The 12719-nt window shown below is 60.0% G+C and overlaps 1 protein-coding gene across 2 annotated transcripts in view; it reads right to left on the bottom strand.

Moving 5' to 3' along the window:
- Positions 1–1409: 1409 nt before the first annotated feature.
- LOC122377237 (WW domain-containing oxidoreductase-like) overlaps positions 1410–12719 on the bottom strand; it is a 28062-nt gene continuing 16752 nt past the window's right edge. Inside the window, exons 4-9 of one of the 2 annotated variants that reach the window (XM_043357269.1) lie at positions 12109–12304; positions 10842–11037; positions 10452–10637; positions 5217–5362; positions 4550–4662; positions 1410–4132 (exon numbers count right to left, since the gene is read on the bottom strand). In XM_043357269.1, the coding sequence (XP_043213204.1) occupies positions 3878–4132; positions 4550–4662; positions 5217–5362; positions 10452–10637; positions 10842–11037; positions 12109–12304 (1092 nt within the window). In that variant the 3' untranslated portion in view covers positions 1410–3877. Of the gene's footprint in view, positions 4165–4549; positions 4663–5216; positions 5363–10451; positions 10638–10841; positions 11038–12108; positions 12305–12719 lie in introns of both variants that reach the window. The other variant, XM_043357222.1, reaches the window with a different exon arrangement.

Raw genomic sequence — 12719 nt, forward strand, 5'->3', positions numbered from 1 at the left:
AATAAGAGTTGAATCTACGATCTCGTCGGATCCGAGATCAAGATCCTTCCTTATAGATCATCGTGTAATCCTCCACGCAATTGCCGACCATGCAGCCCACTCTGAATACGTTTATACCCGTGTTCGCCCACAATGGCCCACTCCGGGCATTATATATCCCCAGACGGACGGTTGTCGCCGGTCGCGCCGACCCCCTCCTGCCAGAAGGATGGGGAGGGGGCCCAAACTGTCCGCACCTGCCGTACCTGTACATACACCCGAGTTACCGCAGTCGGAGGGTGATTCACGGCCCCTCAGCCGTGCCAGACGGAGCCCCACAGGCGGGTACGCCGGGTTAACAGCGCAGCGGGACGGGGTCTGATCGACAACACACCGATACAAAATACCTGAACTGTGCGACTGGTGGAGCGGGCATCTCTGCGCAGAGCCGGGCCAAGCGCCCCACACCAGCCGCCGGCCGGGGCCCGCTGGGAGTCTGGCCAGTGAGCGCAGCGCCAGGTCAAACACACACTGAAAACAATTCAACCCAAGGCCGGCGAGTAAACCGGTGTTTCGCGGGTACCCCCATCCGCAACCATTTCTAACCACCCTCCCAGGAGTACAGTAAGGTCCCATTGCAGTGTAGTCGTCCCTGCTCTCAGCGGACATGTTCGCTGACAGCGGTTATATCCGCTCTGAGCAAGTACGACTACACCGCAATGGGACCTAGCGGCTAGCACTACTCCTGGGAGGGTGGTTAAAAATGGTTGCGGATGGGGGTACCCTTGAAACACCGGTTTACTCGCCGGCCTTGGATTAAATTGTTTTCAGTGCATACCGAGTCCCACCCGCAACACAGACCAGATCAGACTGGACTGGTCTCCCACAGCCGAGACCAGACCAGTTCAGACTGGGTTCTGCCACAGACCAGACCAGACTGGAGTGGAGTCCCCACAGCCGAGCACAGACCAGACCAGACCAGACCAGACTGGACTGGTCTCCCACAGCCGGCGCGTACTGCCGGCCCCTTGCCGGGGACAGACACACAGAGCCCCTTCACAGCCGGCCGTACTGTCAGTACTTGCCACCAAACCGCGACAGACCCTCCCGACCGGACCCAGAGTACTGGACCCGGGACCCCGGCCTCCCGTCAGCGCAGCGGTACCGAACGTAGACCAGTGACTGGTCACAGCGGACAGACCAGTGACCGCCCGCCATGCGGCCACCGCAGGGGTTGAATAGGTGCAATAGTTTCTCAGTATTTTCGTTACGCCCAAACGAGGCACCAGTGAGCAAAGTGGCCACAGATAGCCAAGTAATTCTGCAGACATTCTCAGCACAGGTAGCTAAGTGATGCCTGAGTGCTGTAGGGGTTCAATGCGCACAAGAAACAATGTCAAACATGACGGGAGCAGATAACACGGAAGATATTCGGTCGCCTCGTGTATTTCACATTGGACGGACATCCCAGTACATAAGCACAATAAAAAACATTAATAGGTATATAATCGGCGCAGTAGTTATTAGTCTTATGGCTAGCACACCACAATGCCACAAAGTTGCGCAGTACACATCATCCTCCAAAAGTGAGTGGTGGCGTTGAACCATTCAGTCGCCACCTATGACTTCCAGACCCGTGTCATGCGCGCTCCAGCTCGCTATGGCTTCAGTTGTGTGGTGCAAAAACACACAAACGTATAAGTGGCCCAGCTTTACCGCGTGGCGCCCGTTCAGGCAGCCCCGCAGCCAAAGGCCGCGGTCCCAACGCGGCGGTGTGCCGAGGGCCCGCCCTGGACCCCGCTCCCGCTCTGAGAACTGAGCCGCGGAGCGGACCGGCCGGGCTGCTGGCGGTTTGTTTCTGCCGCTGACTGCGCGGACAGTGAGGGCTGACTCAGAACCCCCTCCCCCGCCCCCGCCGGGGGCAGACAGACGGGTTCACTCTGACAGCCCCCCCCCCCCCCCCCGGGAGATGAGACAGTCTGGGAGCCCGATGTTGTTCCTCGGGTCGGAGAAATTCCGCGCCTCTCTGAGTCACCCCAGTAACCAGCTCGCGGCTGCCGGTCAGGTACACATGGCTAATGTGGAACACGGAATACTACCGGGCAGCATGGATGACCACTTACTTCGGACTGAAAACAACCACCTGCAGCTCAGTGATAAATTGATATGCAGCTTATTTAGGATAAACAATATGCAGCGGCTTCTGGTCAGCATTTTGGCCGCAGGCCCACAGATGCTTCAGCGCGGTCGGAGCTACTGGTTCCATTGACGAACTGATACTGTATTGCACTTTAACTGATAAGCTGGTATGCACACCGAGCCACCCGTAAAGCTGACAATGAATACTGGCTACAGTTACACTGTGTGGGCGGGTATCTTACGCGCGGTCTGGCCGGCGGCAGGTCCAGCCCCACCAGACAGGGTCACCTCGAGCTCTGTGACTATGGTCAGGGCTCGCACATTCACAGGGCCGGGGTCCCAGCCCCCACAGGGCCGAGGTCCCAGCCCCCACAGGGCCGAGGTCCCAGCCCCCACAGTAGGCTGGGAGTTCATAGGACCGGCCGCAGAAGACGGCCGTCCCGGACTGCGGTCTCAGACAGCTTAAGCCAGCACCAACCACACGGCTCACAGCCGGCGGTCCCGCGGCCGCTCCAACACAGCACTGGCACTGCACGCTAGCTAGGTTCTACCGAGGCACTACGTCGACACTACTTAGAAGCCGCGGTAGCAGTTGTACAAACAGCGCACGGGGGCACTTGGTCCGGTCGGGAGTGTGTCTGTGAGTCCCCTGTCCCTCAGAATACCAGTGTCCGCTGTCCCTCAGCCTACCAGTGTGTCCCCTGTCCCACAGAATACCAGTGTCCGCTGTCCCTCAGCCTACCAGTGTGTCCCCTGTCCCACAGAATACCAGTGTCCGCTGTCCCTCAGCCTACCAGTGTGTCCCCTGTCCCACAGAATACCAGTGTCCGCTGTCCCTCAGCCTACCAGTGTGACCCCTGTCCCTCAGAATACCAGTGTGTTCCCTGCCACTCAGAATACCAGTGTGTCCCCTGTCCCTCAGAATACCATTGTGTCCCCTGTCCCTCAGTCTACCAGTGTGTCCCCTGTCCCTCAGAATACCAGTGTCCGCTGTCCCTCAGCCTACCAGTGTGTCCCCTGTCCCTCAGAATACCAGTGTCCCTCAGCTTACCAGGACGAGCGTGATCTGGATGTCTGTGTGTCTGTGTGTGCCCGAGGGTCCGTGAGGCGCTGGGCCTGCGCCAATGTATGCTTTTCCTAGTTTTGTGTACCGCTGTTCAGAGAAATGCCGGTGTGTGGGCATGATTGCAAAATCAATATGTTCCTGTCAAATGCAGCTCCACAACTTGTTTGAGCCGCCGGCTTATTTGTTAAATGAACTCACCCACCGCTAAGTCATTCGGTGAGGAATTCAAGAAGCTGACTTTAGGGCGAAGTGTAAAGTGTAAGCACGAACTCTGGTTTACGAAAAGCTCACACCCAAGTGTGCGAAATATGCAGTCTCTGTTAGAGACTGTTTTGATTTAAATTCTGCCGTATGTATGTGCGGCAGGGAGGTATGGCATCTACACCAGCCCCTGTGCGGTGGCGTCTGCAGTGTACTCGTCAGTGAAGGGGTCCGGTTGGACGTGTGGACGGTATGTATGCGTGTGTGTCGGCGTGTCTGTATGCGCAGGTAAGCTGTGGCCGCGCCGGCGGCAGCACTCGCCTCAGAGCGGCTGGGACTCGCTGGGCTCCCTCAGAGCGGCTGGGGCCCGCTGGGCTCCCTCAGAGCGGCTGGGGGCTCCCTCAGAGCCGCTGCGGCTCGCTGGGCTCCCTCAGAGCCGGCGGCTGGGGCTCGCTGGGCTCCCTCAGAGCGGCTGGGGCTCGCTGGGCTCCCTCAGAGCGGCTGCGGCTCGCCCTGGGCCGTCGGCGCCGGAGTCTGTGCGCCGCCGGGCTCTGGCGGCCGGAGCGCCTCGGCGCCCAGCCGCTCGGCGATGAGCGCCTCGCTGAGCGTCCAGAGACGGCGCGCCCGCTCCGGGTCGGCGGCGGCCGCCGACACCGGGCACGCGCAGCAGTTGTTGAAGTAGAGGCCGCCCAGGCCGTCCAGCTCGGGCGCCGTGGCCGCGTACACACTGGTGCTGGCCGCCTGCTGCTGTCGGAGGGCGCCGGGCGCAGGTCAGGGCACTGCCGCCAGGGCACAGGTCACAGGTCACAGGTCAGCACACCGACCGCGGCACAGGTCAGAGGCACTGGACGGAAAACAGGGTAGATCACCGGTCGGGTCATAGCTCACAGAGAGGGGCAACACCCGCGTGTCGTGAGAGGGACGCACGTCGCTCCAGGTGCAGGTGGCGCACAAGTCGTTTTATCAAGAAATGTCATCTTGCAATAAAAAAGTAGGGGGACAGCAGGCTCCAGCCTCGATGTCTGGTTAGATCAAATGGCAAATCCGCGTGTTTCAACATTTGAGAGCCGCTCGATAATAGGCAAATTGCTCGACGGAAGCACATCGCACCTACCGAATGGGCCCCCCTCCCCAGCCCACACCCCGGTTGCCATGGCAACTCACCAGCGACTTGGTGAAGGGCCGCACGGCGGCGAAGAGCAGCCGCCAGAGCCACCAGTGGCGGCTGAGTGAGCTGCTCACCATGTTCCCCGGGTGGACGCAGCTCACCGTCACACCTGGGGGCGGGGGCGGCTCACCGTCACACCTGGGGTGGAGGCAGCTCACCGTCACACCTGGGGTGGGGGCGGGGTGGGGGGTGTTGTGGAGGCGGCCGTGGGCAGGTCACAGGGTGCGACGCCACGCCATCCCGTCCCAGCACAGACGGCTATAAAACAAACCAGTCAGACACTGGCCGGCCACATATGGCCCGTCTGCAGCCAGCTGACGGACCTCCGCCGTGACCGGACTGATCCCGCCCGGTGGGAACGGCTTCACAGCCACATAACTCATACAGATTGGCATCGATCACATCACCGCGCTGGCGTATTTATTGTCAAAACACAGCGCCGCTGATGGCTCTCGGGGGCCGCGATAGGCGAGCTCGGTGACAGCCGTGTCGGCGCAGTATCGGTCCAGTCAGCAGCTGCTAGCGGACGCGGTACGCACGGCTCTGTGTTCCCTCCACCCAGCTCCCGTCGGCGGCTGTTGGTGGACGCACGCCCCCAGCACGCACCTTTGGGCCGCCCCCACCCCGTCTGGGGGGCGGTGGACGCACACCCCCAGCACGCACCTTTGGGCCGCCAGCGTCTGTGCAGCTCGGCGGCAAACAGGTTGTTGCACAGCTTCGAGTCGTTGTAGGCCACGATGCCCGTGTATTTGTCGGCGGGACGGGAGAGCTTCTCCAGAGTAAAGTCCTCGGCCGAGAGGCGAGACAGCCTGGAACGCGGCACGAGACGAGGTCTCAGCGAGGCGTCAATGACAGAAAAATTTTGAAACCGATACCTAATTAAAAACCGGCAAAACAATAACTAAATACCGAAAACCAAGCCTGTAAGGTTGATAGAAACACCCATAATTTACCAAATTCATAGCATCTTATGCAATGACGAGGCTTCACATTACCAGCAAAATACCAAATGCATTGAATTTCAAATACCACATACGAGTTTTTCAAATTTCAAATACCACAAACACCACTTGTACCAAATTGAAAACGGTTTAATATCGGTATAGGTACCAAAAAGTCGGTATCCGATCACCATCCGTTGGTGTCCAAGAGGTATGGCAAGCGAGGCCGTAACAACTTACATCAAACACAGGGCGGCCATTATAACAACAACAAAAACAATTAATGAAAATGTACCTACTGAACCGACCAAATCATGGGGCGCCTGACGAGGTATTATGTAACGCTAGGTTGGGCAGCTGTTGCATTAACCTATTATATAATCGTAGCGAGCCCAGTGGAAAGCAGACTACTCCAAATGACTAGTGAAAGCAAACAACAGACTACATTGCAGGAACATTCGCGGCCCGTGCAGTACCTATCCTCCGGGACTGCAGCCGGGAAACTAGCGCGCCTCTGGCGCGTCTCGGGCCCGGCAGGCGGGAACGGAAATTCTGGCGTCAGTCAGGACTCAGGAGGCATGTCAGTTGACAGTTAGGCTAGGAAAGGCTCCGAAAGAAAAACTGTACCGGAAGCACAGCATCGTCCAGCATTAAAGTGGCCATCCAGCCTTAACATTAATTTTGAGTTGAGATAGCCAAATTGGGGTACCTGGCCTGCAATAACCGGTTTGGGTAGTCACACCATCGATAAATGCTTTAAATCGAAAATATTTGATCCAAAGTTGCAGCACTTGGATTCAGATGGGCTAATGCATTAGAATGCCCTCTCTGAATGTGTGACGTCAGCGCAGATCTAACGATTTTTGAATATTTTACTAAAACGTTTCGCAGCACGCGGTGGTATATGGTGCATTGCGCACACCTGCCGCACCGCGCCGCAACACCGTCCGTCCGGGACAGGCGCCGCGATCAGACGGCCTCGGCACCGGGCAGTGGCGGATACAAGGGGGGGGGGGTCACATGGGTCATGGCCCCCCCCCCCTTGAGGCCCGGGGGCCCAAAGACCTGCCAGGGGCACCACCGGCCTATCAGGGGTATCACAGTCCTGACAGGGGCACCACAGGACCGCCAGGGGCACCACAGGCCTAGCAGGGACACCACGGGCCTGGTGTCCCTGGGCCCTGACAGGACTGTAACGCCCCTGACAAGCCTGAAATGTCCCCGGCAGGCACGTGGTGCCCCTGACAGGCCTGAGGCGCCCCTGCAATGCCGGTGGTGCCCCTGGCAGGCCTGTGGTGTCCATGGCAGGCCTGTGGTGCCCTTGCTAGGCCTCTGGTGCCCCTGACAGGCTTGTAATGCCCCTGGAAGGACTGTGGTGCCCCTGGGCCCTGACAGGCCTGAGGTGCCCGGTCATGACAGGCTCGTGGTGCCCCTGACAGGCCAGTGGTGCCTTGCTAGGCCTGTGGTGCCCCTGGCAGGCCTGTGGTGCCCCTGACAGGCCCAAGGTGCCCCTGCGAGGCCGGTGGTGCCCCTGGCAGACCTCTGGTGTCCCTGGCAGGCCTTCGGTGCCCCTGGCAGGTCTGTGGCGCCCCTGGCAGACCTGTGTTGACTGGTGCCCCTGCTAGGTCGCTGGTGCCCCTCACAGACCTGTGGTGCCCCTGGGCCTTGACAAGCCTGAGATGCCTGGCTATGACAGGCTCGTGATGCCCCTGATAGACCAGTGGTGCCCTTGCTAGGCCTGTAGTGCCCCTGGCAGGCCTGTGGTGCCCTTGCTAAGCCTCTGGTGCCCCTGACAGGCTTGTGGTGCCCCTGGAAGGACTGTGGTGTCCCTGGGCCCTGACAGGCCTGAGGTGCCCATGACAGGCCCGTGGTGCCCTTGCTAGGCCTGTGGTGCCCCTGGCAGGTCTCTGGTGCCCCTGCTACCCCTGCGCCCGGAGAGGACTATGGTGCCCCTGAAAAGCCTGAAGTGCCTCTCGACAGGCCCGTGGTGCCCCTGACAGGCCCAAGTTACCCCTGCGAGGTCGGTGGTGCTCCTGGCAGGCCTCTGGTACCCCTGGCAGGTCTGTGGTGCCCCTGGCAGGCCTGTGTTGACTGGTGCCCCTGCTAGGCCGCTGGTGCCCCTCACAGGCCTGCGGTGCCCCTGGAAGGACTGTGGTGCCCCTGCCCCTAGGGGTGCTCATGGGCCCAACAGGCCCGTTGTGCCCCTGACAGGCCTGTCGTGTATACGTGCTAGACCTGTGGTGCCCCTGCTTCCTGGCAGGCTTGTGGTGCCCCTGGCGGGCCTGTGGCGCTCCTACAAGGCCGTAAATGCCCCTGACAGGTTTGTGGTGTCCCTGGAAGGACTTTGGTGCCCCTGACAAGCCTGAAGTGTCAAGGACAGACCCTTTAGACGCCAGGGTCAAGTTCGTCGGACTGACAACGATTCGCTTACCTGATAACGTTCCTGGTAAGTACTCACTACTCAGCGTCCACAACATATATACACATAGCACATTCATATATACTTGCTTACAATTGGTAAATGTGGTTGTGGCTAAGAGTTAAGATACTGACTAAAAATAAAAAATAAAAAAAAACTGAAAATGGGGGCACCACCAAAATGAAGTGGACGAAATCCGTTCGTTGAGTTTTTAATTTTGGGTATAGGTAGGGGCACCACTTCCATTCATGACCCTCCCCTTGGAGTTTTCCTGGATCCGCCCCTGGCAACGGGACGCTAATGCCCCGGCACGACCGACCCACTGAGACACGGCCACCAGCGCCCGCGGCGGGCGCTGGAACTAACGCACAGCACTTAAAGGGACTATCCCACCTTTAACATGGGGTTTGAGTTGAGATAGCCAAGTTTGCGGCGACGTTCAGAAACCACTATCTATTTAGGTTGCAACCCCCGCGGCCTCTTGGTGTTGAAGAAATTCGTTCCCTTCATTTGAAAATGGGCCTTGTACAAGGCCCTATCTACAACATGGAGCGACCGTTAGTGTGACGTCACCTCGTTTAGTCATTCTGATTTAAATGGGTTTGTTCGTTGAAAAATCGCTTAAAACTTGGTCTGAACTTTGTTGTGGTGCCTACAGAGTAAAAAGAATCAGCTTTATGACAGTAATGTGGCCTGGGGAAGGAGGTAATTTTGGGCTGTGACGTCACATATTTGAAAGTTTGTGTTTGGAATATGGGAAGCCTAAGATGTTTAATGAAAAATAAATGCCAGAACCGTGTTCCTGGTCATCCAATCTATAAAGTCGGGCACAATTTAACTGGTTTTAACAACATTTTAGAAGGTGGGATAGTCCCTTTAATACAAACTAACTATAAAGACAGACATCTCGACGAGCGGTGCTGGAAAATGAGCGGCAGCGTTTACAGCAAACAGGGAAGTATGTAGCTGGTTGACCACCCGCGTGTCATCCGGTGCCGTGTCAGCGCTGATTCTGATGGATCACGCCCGGTATGCTGAGGTGTGCGGCGCTGCAGTGGGCGCGGGCGGGGTGTGGGACGGCGGTGCGGGCCACTGGGGCACGCCGGAGTGTGGGGCCGGCGGTGCGGGCCACCGGGGTACACCGGAGTGTGGGCCGGCGGTGCGGGCCACCGGGGCACGCCGGAGTGTGGGGCCGGTGATACGGGGCGACTGGGGGTACACCGGAGTGTGGGCCGGCGGTGATACGGGGTCACTGGGGGACGCCGGAGTGTGGGGTCGGTGATACGGGGCCACTGGGGTACACCGGAGTGTGGGACCGGTGATACGGGGCGACTGGGGCACGCCGCCGCCGCGCCGGTCCCCGTCCGTATGAGCCGGTCCCAGCACCCAGCTCACTAGCCGTGCTGGACACATAGGACAGCGGTCGCAGAGGACGGCGAATACAGCAGACAGCAGTCACAGAGGACAATGGACAGAGAGGACAGCGGTCACAATGACAGCGGACATAACAGACAGCGGCCCTGTTACAGGGGACAGCGGTCACAATGACAGCGGACAGAACAGACAGCGGCCCTGTTACAGGGGACAGCGGACGGCGGCCCCTGACGGCCGGAGGAGCGGCCGCCCTGCCGCTGCCAGGTGGCGCTGCCTGCCAGGTATCCGATCGGACCTGCCACTGCAGGTACCCGTTCTGACCAGGTCGGCCCTGAACTGCAGGAATCCTATCTGACCAGGCCGGCCCACTGCGCGCAGTAGTGATGGAGAACGGATACGAGCCGGACAGTGGCCATTCAATAGCACCGTACAGAAAATGCAGGGATATTGCAACCGACAATCACTATGTTGGATAGAGCAAAGCATCGAACGATCACAGCACAGACAGATCAGTGAACGGTGCAGAATGTCCCCAGGTTATAAATTTTACAGGTCTACCACCAGACTACACTACCCAGCTACCCAAATCTTCCCTCAGGCAGTAGCGGCGGAACACCTTCAATTAAGGGGGGGGGGGACACTGCCGACTTTTGGTCCCACTCTTTCCATGCAACGCCCATAGGGCTATGTTAAAATGCCAAAATCAAAGGGGGCACGGTGCCCCGGTGCCCTCCCCGTCCCGCCGCCTACGAGTATGCCCTCAGGTTACCCAGTTACCGAGTCCAAATGCGGGCAGTGTCGGCAGTTCACACGTACATGCATTCATCAATGATATGCACGTACAATTTGTACATGTCGAAAGCTCCATGAAAATTGAAGATAGAGCCAGAAGCCTCAGATCATCCTGAGGGTATCCAACTGACCAAGAAATTTTTCAGCAAGAATACGGGATACGGGATATCGTCGGCTCGGACCATGACGCTTCGAGCGCCGTGAGCGTCCAATCATGTGACAATGCAGGTTCAAGTATCCATGTGCTGGACACACGTCGGGGCCACGCGGGCGCGGAACCTCCAGCCCGGGGCGCCGCCCGCCGTCTGCCCAGGCCGGTCCCGGGGCACAGACTCTCCCCGGTCTCCCCGGTCCCCCCCCCCCGTCACCCACCGGTGTGACTCGGACGAGACGACGACGACGCGCGCGCCGCGAGTGCGCGCCAGCGCCGGCTCCAGCAGCCGCGTCAGACAGTAGTGGCCCAGGTGGTTGACGCCAAACTGCGCCTCCAGGCCGTCCTCGGTCAGCGCGTACGGCGGCGCGAACAGGCCGGCGTTCAGCACCAGCATGTGCAGGTGCCTGCCGCACGCACAGACGGGTCAGACCCAGCTCCTCGCGCGGCAGCCGACACAGTGAACAGAACAACCAATCGTCTATACCGTGTCCATGAGAAAACTCTGCCCCGCCGCCTCACGGGGACCGGACCGCCCTGTGACACCGACACCGTACAGCGCTGGCCGCGGAGTCTGGAACGGAGTCGATGCCTGACGAGTTATCACTGACCTGTGTCTGGAGAGGAACTCGCCGGCCGCCCGCCGCACGCCGGCCAGGCTGGCCAGGTCGCAGTGCAGCGGCTCGCAGACGCTGTTGGCCCGCTCAGACTTGATCTGCTCGATGGCGGCGCGCGCGCTCTCCAGGTTTCGACAGGCGAACACCACGCGACAGCCGTGGTAGGCCAGCGAGCGGGCCGTCTCGTACCCTGAAACACGGGACGGGGGGCAGAGGGTGAACAACAGCGCCCACACGGCGCCGTCTCGTGCCCTGAAACACGGGACGGGGGGGCGGTGTGAACAGCACCCACGCGGCGCCGTCTCGTACCCTGGAACACGGGACAGGGGGCAGGACTTAATAACAGCGCCCAGACAGCGCCGTGCCGTACTCTGAAAGTGAAACACGGGACGGGCAGGGTTAATAGTTAACAGTAGGTATCCAACAGGGCCCAATTAACCATACTATACCCCGCTAACGGTAAAGTTACTTTCAAACAACATTTGCTTTGTTTTGTTTTGTTGTGTTAGGCTCTTTCGGTCTGACGAGACCAAACCAAAACCAAAGCAGAGCAGACAGGCACTGGCCACCCAGGCAGCTGTCTGATCTGTGATCTCAGTCCTCAGCTGTGACGGCCAGCCCGCCAGCAGCAGACACGGCAGTGATCAGTCCTGTGTGGCGGTACCAGACGTCACCGAATAGCCACAGCACAGAGCCCTTCAAAGCGGCTGAGAGACGACTGGACCCAGGTATAAGCAGACCAGTCGGCCCGACAACCCACGACAGAGCGTCAGACGGCCGGTGCCCGACCTCACCGCCTCCTGTTGGGTCTCTCTGCACCACACACCGTACACCAGCGCCCTCGCTGACCTCACCGCCTCCTGTTGGGTCTCTCTGCAGCACACACCGTACACCAGCGCCCTCGCTGACCTCACCGCCACCTGTTGGGCCTCTCTGCAGCACAGCGCCCTTGCTGACCTCACCGCCTCCTGTTGGGTCTCTCTGCAGCACACACCGTACACCAGCGCCCTCGCTGACCTCACCGCCACCTGTTGGGCCTCTCTGCAGCACACACCGTACGGCGTACACCAGCGCCCTCGCCGCCGGCGGGCGGCTGACAGCCGCGTCCCCCCGCCGTCTCTGCCGTCCGTACGGTCCCGACCCGTCCCGTCCCTGCCGGCCACCGCCGTCTGTGCAATCACAGATTCCCGCGTGAGCATTGTGCAGTGTGCACCCACAGATTCCCCTCTGGGCACCCACAGATTCGCCCCTGTGCACCTACCGATGCCGGAGTTGGCGCCGGTGACGAGCGCCACGCGGCCGCTCAGGTCGCGGCCGTGCAGCACGTGCAGCGCCGAGCTGCTGGCGTCAAAGCGCTGCCGCAGGCCGCGCTCGCCTCCCTCCTGGTCCTCGACGGCGAACGCCAGCCGCGGGTCGGTGAACGTCGTCTTCTTGTTCTCGTGGTCCACGTAGATCACCTGACGGGGAGGCGAGGAGAGGTCAGCTGATGGAGGGACATGGGGTCAGTTGACGGAGGGACAGGGGGTCCCCTGACGGGGGGGGGGGACAGTTGACGGGGCGGTAGCACGCTCAGTTCTTCTTCACAGTGAGAGAGGGGAGGCAGCTGATGGTGACTCTGTCAGCGGTGCAGTATATCTTGCCCACCGCTCCTCACCCTGCTGCCCTCCCAGCAGCCTCCCTGTCCTCCCAGCAGCCTCCCTGTCCCCCAGTCCTCCCAGCAGCCTCCGTCCTCTCAGTCCTCCCAGCAGCCTCCCTGTCCTCCCCGTCCTCCCAGCAGCCTCTCTGTCCTCCCAGCAGCCTTCCTGTCCTCCCCGTCCTCCCAGTCCTCCCAGCAGCCTCCCCGTCCTCTCAGCAGCCTCCCCGTCCTCCCAG

This window comes from Amphibalanus amphitrite, unplaced genomic scaffold, assembly GCF_019059575.1.
Source record: "Amphibalanus amphitrite isolate SeventyFive unplaced genomic scaffold, NRLGWU_Aamphi_draft 000004F_arrow, whole genome shotgun sequence".
Classification (NCBI taxonomy): Eukaryota; Metazoa; Arthropoda; class Thecostraca; order Balanomorpha; family Balanidae; genus Amphibalanus; species Amphibalanus amphitrite.